This window comes from Drosophila takahashii, chromosome X, assembly GCF_030179915.1.
Source record: "Drosophila takahashii strain IR98-3 E-12201 chromosome X, DtakHiC1v2, whole genome shotgun sequence".
Taxonomy (NCBI): domain Eukaryota; kingdom Metazoa; phylum Arthropoda; class Insecta; order Diptera; family Drosophilidae; genus Drosophila; species Drosophila takahashii.
The window spans coordinates 6,874,747-6,886,774 of NC_091683.1; the positions used below are offsets into that span (position 1 = coordinate 6,874,747).

Genomic DNA, 12,028 nt, shown 5'->3' on the forward strand with positions numbered 1-12,028 from the left:
TTCACCTTTCATTTCTATAGTTACAAATTCATTTGCTTATAAAAGAGTTCGCTAAGTTGAAAAAAAGTCAATTTTTTGATCAAATATTTTAAAAATGGAAGAAAAAGAAGATAAGAAAGACCAACAACCTATGAATAGGTAAAAAGTTAAATAATCTAATAGGTAATATATTTTTGACAAATAAAAATGTAGCAAATTTGAATTGGAGATATTTTTACCTCTTTGCCGTATATTAAAAAATGATTAATTTCGTTTCTTTTTTTGCTGGAAAGTTTTTTTTATTTATTTTAAAGCTGAAGGACTACATAGAGTTACGGTTCACAAAAAGGGTTCATTTCATAGGTTCGTCAATGTTTCAAGATTTCAGTTGGGATCTATATCCAATCCATCCTTTTATCCCGAAGAGCTGGCGGTGGTGGTGCGAGGTGGCGGAGGAGCACCACGCGGTGGTGGCGAACCCGTGGAGTTGCGATGATGACCGGCAGTCTGCAGACCGCGCACCAAGTTAACTCCAGCCACGGAGAATTGCTCGAAAATTAAATATATTATGTAAGATATATGTGAAATTGATTAGAAGTTTTTCCGATTTTGCTCACCAGCAGACAGCAGCTGAGGGCCAAAAAGAAGAGCAGATAGAAACGCATCTTGATGTGGAATGGTTGGCATTGGCATTGGCCTCGGCTTTTATGGCCATCGCTTGTTTGCTTGACTTTCGAACAAATCTCTAATTGCTAGCGTAATTGGTATGTCACATTAAATATCTAATTGAGGTGTTGATTTTGTAATAATATTATTTCAACTCGTCGGCAATTATCTTGTGCACTGGAGCTCTCTCTTTGCCATTAGAGAACTCTGTTTTGGTTGCAGTTTATACTGTATAAAATAAAATATAGCTTATAAATATTTAATATATATTATAAATTTTTTGTATATTTTTATAAATATTTTAAAATTTCTTTTAGACTTCTTACAAAAAATCCATTTTATATTGGTAAATATTATTTGAAATTCTTTTTGTTAAGCAATATTTTGGTGTTTATTTTTGCCATCTTAGGGCAAACACGTTCCAATTGATGTCTCTTTGAGGGCTGGTATAACAACCACCCCCGACTAATAACTAATGCCACTAAAGCCACTCGAGATTGCGGCACTCGTGACTTGTCGTCGGGCATTTGATGAACTGCCACAGGATGTGGATATGTATTTGGATTGGCATTGAGATTTCAGATTCCGTCATCCAGATAGGCATAAACGTGTCGGGAAAGTTTTATGACCAGTTCCTTTTACCTTGCGCCAAATCTCCCCATCGAATCCAGTGACTGAACTTTGACATATTTGTTGCAGAGAGAAAAATTATTATTAATTTTATTTATACCACCAAAAATAATGTATATAATATAAGTATAATATATAAAATAATATATTTTAACTCCATGTTTTAGTTTAAAGTTTTACCCTTGTATTCACTTTATAAATATAAAGAAAAATATTAGTTTATTACCAAAATTTATGAATATTTTTCTTAAATCTAATCTATATCTAAATTCCACGCTTTAAAAATAATTTTTAGTATACGATTCACTTATAAATAATAATATATTTATTAATATTTGGTTGATTTTACGTAGTTTTCTTCACTGTAACACTACCAAACGCAGTCATAAACTACCTAATGCCTGAGAAAACAGGGGAAGAATCATAAAAGTCCCCAAACCGAAGACGGTGGCCCACTTTTATTGGATTTTTACGATAAGCCTGGCTACGTGTATTTTTCTCTCTTTGCGATTCGCATTTTTGCCAATGATGATTCGAAAAGCACTTTCGGCGCAAATTGCAGCTGTTATCGCTGATCAAATGGCACAAAGGACGCAGGACATATATTTCTACAAGGGATAGGATATGCGAGAGGCACAAATCTGGCGAGTGTCTCCGGTTGGAATGCAAATCAAACAAACAATAAATTGAATCAGGACATTGTTGAATGTAACAGATAGCCCCCGAAAAACAATGGGGCAACGCAGGCTGAATATGTATATGCATGCATATCCTGGAGACATTAAGGATATCCTTGAGTAGATGCAATTTTCTAACCAATATAATTCATAAATTTATTTTCAATCCTTTCCGCACATAAATTTTCATATTATGCACACTCACTCACAGACACTGTGAGTCGTCGTCCTTATTTTTCTCCCAGGCCTATTGTCCTGCGGCATGTCCTTCGTCCTGCGTCCTGTGTTCTATGTCCTGTGTGCGTTTGGTTATTATTTGTCGTCGTGCTTGTCATTATTTATATGGGCAGGCGAGAGATAAGTTGCTGCAATTGTGGCACCCCCTCCTAAAAAGGTTCAGAAACCCCCCTTCAAAACAGGATGCAGTCCAGGTCCTGGCAATTACACAAGCACAGATACAAAGATACAAGGATGCAAAATGTCCTTCGGTGTGCGTGCGTTTGTTTGCAGGTTGTTGGCCCAAAATTTTGATTTATAAATGCCAACACCGAGCAGGTTATACCTATTCCACCTACCATCCACCACCCACCCACCATGCAAATTTCCCCCAGGAAACTGCAGTTACTTTCGGCTGACAAACGTCCCCAGGATCTGAGGAGAGTGCAACTCAAGTGGCCATTAATATATCAGTTCAATTCATATTTGAAATTTTGCATTTCCTAACAGGACGAGAGGCGAGGAGCGAGATGCGAGGACGAGAAACGAGGACGAGCCACAGATCCTTGCCCAGCTGGCACCTAGATATAACCACTCCTTTGCCCGGAATTCCCCCGCTCCCACCACGCATACGATTATGATTTGTGTCTTACTTAATGCACAGAGTCCTTCGAATTTCGCACACTCAAAGAAATAGTTTGGGGCGAAAATTCAGGGGATGACAATAAAAACATGTATATTTTTTCTCTAAAAAACACGAATTTTGGCCGAAATATGGTCCCAATATGGAATGTCATACCTTGCCGAGCTCGTAATAAAATTTCCAATCGATTTGCATTTAAATCTGAAACTTTTGATTTTTGTCCATTTTTTGCAAAAAATTATAATGTACCCCCTTATAAAAAAAATTGAAAATTGGCGAAAATTTTATTTTTTCAAAGTCACACGGAAAGTGTCATGGATTTAATTATTATTTTGTTATCTGTTCAAAACAATATGTATTTTTTGTGTACGACCATTTTTGGACAAGTTACAGAAAAAAAAAACAAAAAGAAAAAATTCATATTTTTGTCAAAAACCAAAATCCCAAATTTCCAAAAAAAAAAAACAGTTTTTTGACCGTAACAATGGAAGTATTGATCCAAATATGGAGTGTCATACCTTTCTGAACTCGTTATTAAATTGATGGGAATCGTTAGCTTGGGTTATTAGCTGCCCAAAACATTCATTCTTTTAGCTGTGGGTCTTGATTTGCCCAAATTGCGTTCAAAAACCCGATAAAAAAATGTTATTTTTGTCTAAAATTTTAGTCCACACCTTTTTTCGCGCAGTGCACTGCACGGTGCCCAGCGGCACTGAACTGAACTGGTTAGCTGTTAGCTGAGTGGAGCCGGCGTCGTCTCAATCTGATTGATTTAGAATTCCAATTGAGACTGCATGAAATATGTTTGCTTCGTGTCTGGCTTCTGGCTGCTGTCGCTGCCGGCGGTCCTGAGAGTCCTTCCTTGGGTTCCAAGGCCCCTTTGGATCCTTGGCCCCTTAGCCGCCCCCTTACCCCCCGTTAACCCCCCTTCCCATCGGGCGGCACAGCATTTATGCATGGGCATATCCTTTTGCGAAATTTGCATTTTCGAACAATTGCAAACGGCAGCAGGAGCAGCAGCAGGAGCAAAACAGCAGGAAGAGCAGCAGGACAACGACAACGACGACGACTTATTGGTATTTCATTGATTTATGACACTTGTGAAACAATTTGGAAAATCACAGATTAGCAGCCGAGAGCAGCACTAATTATACCCTACGGTTCATTGGGAGAGCACCTACCTCTCTCCCTTGTTTTTCGGGGCAAATGCCGAAAATTCTTTGTCATGTAAATCGGTACTAATTGCAAGGCAAGCGACTAGCTAACCAGAGGTCTCTGCCATCTTTTAGTTGTATTTTATTCTTTAAAAGTAAATAAATTCCAGGACACAGGCTTCGGTGCCCACACCTTTATTTATTTAATTTGGGTTGGCAGAGTGAGAAAATAGAGAGCACCTGGTGAGCTGTCTAGTAATATGCAAATTCGAACTAAATAATTTGAACTCAAAACCAAAGCAAAGCTAAATATTCTCTGCCCACACACACAGTATTTATTAGTTACTTACCTATAAAGGGTATCTGTGCGATTCCCGCAAGCCGAATCGAATTAAACCAAGCGAAGCCCCTTCATCATCATCGCATCTCGTCTCCATCTTCCTGGTCCGAAGTTGCCTATCAGCAGAGGAGAGAAGACCTGCAGACTCGCAGAACAATTGAACTTTGTCCTCCTGTTTGGCCCCCTAACCCCTACTTAACCCCCCCTTAACCCCTTGGCACCCCTTAACCCACTTTCTCTGCCGTTTCTGGCCATCGTCTTTGCCAACTGCGCCTCCAACTGAGATTTATATGTCAGCCGAAGGGGGTGGGTTAGCGTTAACCCCCCGCTGACCCCCTGCTAACCCCCGGCTAACCCCCCTCTAACCCGAATGGACGACGTGCAGTGATTAGGCTACCAGGCTACAAACGATTTGTTGCATGTTGTTGCAATTGATTGTTGCAATTTCAATTTTGAATTATGAGGCCTGCCTTGCCTTTTGGATCCTGGCATCCGTTTCCGTTTAACCCCTTGCCGCCCCTCGTGTTGCATGTTGCTGCTGTTGCTGTTGCTGCTGCTGCCTGTGTGCAATGTGTTGCAAGTTGCATTGGCAGCGTCATTCAAGTGTTTAGTGATTTATTGAATGCCGTTAGAGTTGTCGTTGCTTCTCCTCTGCTGCAATTGCAATTGCATTGCATTGCATTGTTGCTATTGCCATTGCAATTGCAATTGCCTTTGGCCATGATATCCTCTGTACTCTCTGTCTGCCCCGAAACAACCCAAAACTCTGAGATTAGCACAATGGCTTTGAGCACTTTTGACAGCTAAGATTTGTTTATGCCCAAACCAGCAACAGCCCCTTTCCCCCTTTAACCCCCGGCACACTCACTCTTAACCCATTAGCCTGCGTCTGAGAGATGTGTCCTTATCTTGCCGGAAGTCTGGGCTCTGGGCTCGTGATTCATGTCTTTGCATATTGGTAACAAATTTGTGGTAATTGATTTGAAATTGATTAATTAAGTCTCCTCCTCTTGGTCACTAATTTAAACCGTAAGTTCTGTGCTTTCTAAAGACCACCATTTAAGGCTAGACAATTGGAATTGGAATTTCAGGAGAATTTAAAAATTAAATTAAAATAAGATACAAAAAAAATATAAAAATATAAAACAAATTTTATTAAAATGCCAAAATATCTAACAAAAAATAGAAAATGTAAAAGAATTCATTTACAAGTTGTTACAGTTGGAAAACTATTATGAAAAATATTTGGCATCAATAAAATGACTAAAGGAATAGACCTCAGAAATATAGTTTCTTTTGAAGAGCAGTTAGAAGCACTTTTAAAAATTCCAAAAACATTGAAAATTGTTTATTAAATTGATACTGTTAATGGCACATGGCCTGTAATTTTCGCACATCCTGTTTCAGTGTCCTTGCCGAGGACCAAATGTCCTCGCTCCTGACTGCTGGCTTCCTTTTTGGCAGGCCTCAACCGCATTTTGCAGCCACAAATGGCGGCATCGTCAGCCAGCCACATTCCGCCTTTTAACCCTTTAGCCCCTTAACCCATGAAGCCCCCTTGCCGCCAACGAACGAACTTTGGCATGTTTGAACGTTATCGACACGATTTTGACATATTGAATAGCTGGGAAATGTGGCCTCCTGCGGCAGCCAGACAACATGACAGACGTCTGGCTTCAGGATTCAGGCTGCAGGATCCAGGCTGCAGGATTCAGGATTCGGGATGAGGAAGAGTAAGCCCCCCTGCCCCCTGTTCAATTTTGCGGCTCCACTGGCGCGCATGTTTGTGGCTGGCATTTTGGCATTCAGCTGCCAAATGGTGCACATGCAAAAATATGCCAAAATTCATCCATCCATCCATCCATCGAGCCATCCATGTTGACACATGGCCCCTGCCTCCGCCTCCGCCTCTGCCCCCGAATCCCCAATCCCGAATCCCACTTGTTATCCTGCTGCTGGGTGTTAACATACATCAAATATTGACAGTTTGCTTAGCTCACACTCGCAATCGATGGGGGGATCCCCTTTTCCGCCGCACGAGTGTGTGGTTTCCAGTTTCCAGCTTTCACATCGGTTGTGTCGGGGAAAATCACAAAACTGTTTTGACGATCGAGCGATAGTGACTATGTATAGATATACAGCGTGGTAGAGGGACGAAAGGGATTATTCAAAGCTCTTGTCCGGTGACCACAACGCACTCTCACTTGTCGAGCACTTTGCATAATGCTCGCTTCTTTTGAGAACCCGAATGGGATATTTTATCACAGACACTGAAGGAAAATGTACTGGAGTGTTTGGGAAAAATAATAAAATAAAGGTGTCTAAAAATATGCACCTCGATGGACGCTTCAAAGAAATTCCTAGTAACTTTCATTTTCCATACACCCCCTTTTAAAACTCTCGAAATCCCAGTGAAATAATATGATTTTAGTATTCAAAATATAGTGTTGCTTTCTTTAGACACATCAATGGGCGTTTTTAAAAATCCTAGGGATTTTTCTTAAAAAAGTTTATAATGCCAACAAGTACTATTTTTAATTTTCATACAACTGACTTTACCCCATCTTTTGCGTAAGAATTTTCAGGGAAAACTGTTGAGCATTTCCGCGGTTTTCCCTTGGAAAAATAAATCTGTGCCTCGCCGTTCTGTGGTTATGATTTATCAATGCTTTTAACTGCAGCCCAGTGGGATGGTCGACATAATTTGCATAAGACGCCGCTTCCTCGGCCGGCAAATGGAAAACAGAAAATGGAAAATGTCAATTGAGGCTGCAGTTCTGCAGGAGGATGTCATGATTAATGGCTGTGATTTTTTCACATTATCTGCGGCAGTTTTGGAATTGTAATTTAATTTAGAGCCAGCCGGCTGTCCACCCACAAGGGTCCTATGCAAATGAGCGGCTTTGTGTTTTAAGCCGGAGACTAAGTACAAGAAAAGCTGGGAAAAGCGGGGGAAAAATCCAGGGGCAGAGGGCAGAGACAATTGTCAATTGCATATCCTTTTCGCATTAATATTTCATTAACAACATTTGTGCGGAAGTTTGATCTTCTGCATCAATGGTTTGTAAAATTGACTTGGCAACAAAGTTGCCTTATTAGATTAATTTCATTTGAGTTTTATTTTTTTCATCCTGTTGATTCAAAACAACTCGCAAATCCCAACCCTCCCCCTCGCGATTTTGGGTTATGCAAATTTTCCTTTTTCCCCCTGCACTTGATTTTCCTACTCGCAATTTTCGGCAACCCCCAGAGCTCTACTTTCAATTTGGCTGCTCGTCGCTCGGCGTAATTTTCATTATTTATATTTTTTCCATTTTACTGATTATGATTTAAAGCCGCGGCGCCACTCCCCCTCCGCCCACTTTCCGCGCACTGATTGCCGCGTATCAATTTCGCCAGCGGTTTGCCAATTTCTCAAAAAAGCATCGCGCAGCGCCGCAATTTTAAATAAGCCATTAACCGCAGTCGGGCCAAGGGGGCGAAAGTCGCCCGTCGCCTGTCCTTTTGGCTCCCGGTCCCTGTTCCTCGGTCGCCGATGTTCAATATATCACAAGCAGTTCCAAAAGGCTATAGTGGGTTAATTGGAAAGTTACGAGAAAGTGTTTTGAAGGCAAGAAAATATTTTAAACATTTTATTTATATTATTTATTAACCTTTTATTACAAAAATGACAAAATAAATATCTATAAAAATGCAAAACTTTTTTTGTACATTTCAGTCAAGCTGTAAAATTCATTTTTTGTAGTTTATAAATATTATATAAATATTAATGTTCCTGTATATTTTAGACATCATAAAATTATAATGATACCTATATATATTTATTTATTTAGCTCTTTAAAATAGTCAAGAAAATATTTTTTAGATTTTATTTCAAAAATAAAAAAAGAAATATTATTATTCATTTTTTTAGCTCTCGTTTCTCCCATTTAACACCTAACTTCTGTGGCAACCCTCGGCAGTTGCCAACAACATGACTGATATTTGCATGATGCCCGCTAACTACGCCTGTCAAGTGGGATTTTGTGCGATTTTTCTTGTAAGCGAGCGCGACCCCCGGATCGAACGGTGCCCAATCCGCCACCCCCAATCCCGACCTCTGCTTCGACCTTGTCTTGGCAGTGGGTGGGTGGTTGGGTGGTGCTGCGGCGGCATGCATGCCGAAAATTGCGTTGTTTTGCGTGTAACCGCGCGTGGTAATCAAACACGCAGAGCGGCCCGCGATCCGCATTTTGTTGGCCCAAAAGTGGGTGGTTGGCAGGGGGAGGGGGCGGTAAGTGGGTGGTGGGTGGCTGGGTGGTGCGGCGGGTGTGCCGTGGCTGCTGCTGTAGCCTTAGCTTTGGCGTGCCGTCGTCAATGTCGCGGCTTTCGTTCGCCTTATTTTCCTTGCTTCTTTTTTTTAAGCTGGCAAAAACATACCCTTTAATAAGCTTTAAGGGGTATGCTGTTTATAAAGTCCCTCTTAAAAATTAACGAAAACTATTTAAATGGTTTTATACATATTATATCAAAAAAGAAAAACAGCCTTTAAAATTTGTAACTTATAACTTGAAACTTAACACAAATAATTTTAGTTAAAATGCTATTAAGATATAAACTAAAAATATTTTATCCTTACTTAAATGTTTTTAAAAATTATATTTAAAATAATAAAATAGTTTCCAGGGTATTAGTGGGTTCGAAAATTTTTATAAAATCAGGGCTCTCATCTCGCTGAGCTCTCCTTATTTTTTTCGCATATGCCGCGGGCTCTTCGAGCAAAAAACAAAGTACAACAGGAGGGGTTTCTGATGATGAGAGGGGAGGATGGGTGGTCTCTTCGCGCTTTCGACTCGCGGCTGTTTGCAAATATGTTGCCAATTCGGCGGCGCATTGACGTTTGCCTTTTGTTTGACGTCTAACCGAACCCCCTGCCAACCTCATCATAACCTCGGATCCAGCTCCATATTGCCATATCGCCATATCGTACTCGACTTAAGTTGCTAACGAGCTGTGCGCGGCTTTTGCCATCGGCGGCTGGCGCAACATTAATAAAAATAAAAGGAAGCAGAAATACAGGATTTTTTTTTGCACTGGCATTTTTCCTCCCCTTCCCTCGATTTCTTTCACTTTTTTTGGTGTAATTTTTCAAATATTGTTCAATTTGCAAACGCGCGTTTAACGATGTGTGCGTAATTTAAGTGCCGCTGCAGGGTATCAAAGGGGGCGTATTGGTGGGGGAGGGAGTTCCCGTTTTTTTGGAGGTGAGAGGCGCCTTTTGAGGTTTCACTTTGATGCTGCTCAAATGGGCATTCGACATTCGACTTTCGACATATTGTGCAATCGCTTGTGCGCCATCAATTCCAAAAATATGATTTAATTAATTTGTTTGAGCACAAATTTTTAATGGCCCCATTGAGAGATATCAAAGGGAAAAGCTGAAAGGTTTTTTGATCAAGTCTTAAATAATATTTAGAAATATGTATGAAAAGAGGCACGATTAAACTATATATTCATTGAATTTCTTTTAAAGTAAAATATAAAATTATTTATTAAGTAAATTTGTATGGCCATTTTTCTATTTTTATTATTTTTACCCTTGACATAAGACATTATTTGGGCCTTTTTATTTCCTGCGATTTCCGTTGGCTAACCACTTAAATAGTTTTTATCTTGTAATTACCGCCATCGTCATCAGGCAGACGCAACTCCTCCTTCTTCTTCTGCTAATTTTTCCAGTAGTTTTTCCCCACCCCAACTCCCGCCATTTTCCCAGTAGTTTTTTACTTCCTGCTTGGATTTTCTCCAACTGCGAATGTGGCCGTGATTTGTTCAGCGAACCATTCCGTTCACATGACAGGCGGCGGCGTTGGGTTTTTGGGATGGGTGGGTGTTTCCAAGGGGGCGGTGGGCAGTGGGCGTGGCCAGACCAAAGTGTCCACCAACTGCTGGGCATTGCGTGTGTATTACAATAATTTTTAATTACCGGCGTAAACGTAATTATGAATTTTTATTTCGCATTTGCTTTTCATCTCTTTTTTTTCCCCACAGCCTCGCAAATTTCCCATATTTTTTCTGCTTTTTCTTGGTTTTTCTCTCCTCTTCTTTTTTTTTGGTTTTCCTATTTTTATTATTTATTTTTTTTTTTGTTTTACTTTAATTTTTTTGTTCTCTGTGTGACGTTGGCTTTTTCTACTGCCTGATCCGGTTGCCTGATATGCACAAAGGGGCTTCAAATGTGTGGGCCAAAGGCGGGGGGCGTGGCCAGATTTTTTGAGTTTCTTAGAAAGGCGAAGGGGTGCTGGGGAAGGGGGTTTTCAGGGGGTAGGCGATGTCACAATCACAAGGCGCGACCGGTTGCACGCAATTATCACAAGTGACGTGGAGCGGATATGCTGGGCCAGCAGTCTCCAAAAGACCCTACCCCTTTGCACCCTAACCACCCCCACACCTAACCCTTTTCCACCCCCTTGCCACCCTTGCAGCGAATAAAACAATAAGTGCTGCATGCTTTCAGGCGCCACTGCGCCAAATGCTTCACGGCAGCCAAATGGCCACCAAAAGTGGGCGAGGGAAGGGGGGTTCCTGCTGAAAAAAAAGATATGGGGGCCGGGTGGTCTCGGGTCCTGAGATTTTTATGGTTGCCCGCAGCGTTGGGCGCCTCATTACTGGCTACTGGAGACCTGTGGGTGGTGGTGGGGGGTTCTTGCAAGCCAGGCTCATCAGCCTTAACCCTTTTCCGCCATCCGGCTAAAGCAGCCACCCCAGCAATGCACCGAACAAAAATATCTAGTGCATTTTGTAGTGTTTAAAACGAATTTGGTTTCGGAACATCTAGTTTATTAAAAATCCTCTTAAAAAATTGTGTTGTAAACATTATTAAAAAATGGAAAAATTGATCAAAAACTAAATTTCGCAGAAAGTGATGGCGATCTTTAGTATAGGTCGTAAGCTGTTCGAAACAGTCGGTCTTTTAACTGTAGGCCTTGATTTGTCCAAATTACGACTGAAAAACCACAAAAAAATGTTTATTTTTGTCTGAAATTCTAAACCATATTTTCCACCCTAAAATATCAGTTTTTTGGCCGTAACAATGGAAATAATGCTCCAAATATGGAATGTAACACCTCGTTGAGCTCGTAATTAAATTCCCTAACAATTGGCATTTAAACTTAGAAATTTTTAATTTTTGCCATTTTTTGCAAAAAATCATGATGTAACCATCATTAAAAAGTGCAAAATTTGATCAAAAAATAAATTTTCCAGAAAGTGATGGGGATCGTTAGTATAAGTGGTTAGCTGTTCAAAACAGTCCCTCTTTTAGCTGTGGGTCTAAATTTGTGCAAACTATGATTGAAAAACCGGACAACAATAAGTGTTTTTGCGAAAGACTTCAATCCTTTTTTTACTTTTTTATGTATTTGCTGAAATACTTGTGCATTCTTTTTTCTCACTGCATTCCTTGGCCTCCGTCGCCCTCTTTGCCTTTCTCATATATTTTTTTGTAGTTTAAGCTGACGCTGCCGCGTTGCATTTTTAGCTTCTTCATTGCGCTTAAGGACTTTTGACTTTTGTTTTATTAGTTGTGACCTGCTCGGCCACCCCGCCCCCTCAGCGCCCGCCTCCACCGCCCCCTTTTCGAGGGACTTCTTACTTAACCAACTCATTTTTTTTAAGCCCAACTCAGTGTGTGTCTCCCTCTCCCTCTCGCACTCGCTCCCTGTTACCGTCCCTGTCTGGCGTA

General features: G+C 40.6%; 1 protein-coding gene across 1 annotated transcript; it reads right to left on the minus strand.

The window, feature by feature from the left end:
* Positions 1 to 206: 206 nt before the first annotated feature.
* On the minus strand, positions 207 to 669 carry LOC108060305 (uncharacterized). Its single transcript, XM_017145948.2, has 2 exons — positions 597 to 669; positions 207 to 528 (listed from the first exon to the last, which is right to left on the minus strand). The coding sequence occupies exons 1-2, from the start codon at positions 642 to 644 to the stop codon at positions 394 to 396; spliced, it is 183 nt and encodes a 60-aa protein (XP_017001437.1). The 5' UTR covers positions 645 to 669; the 3' UTR covers positions 207 to 393.
* Positions 670 to 12,028: the final 11,359 nt, after the last annotated feature.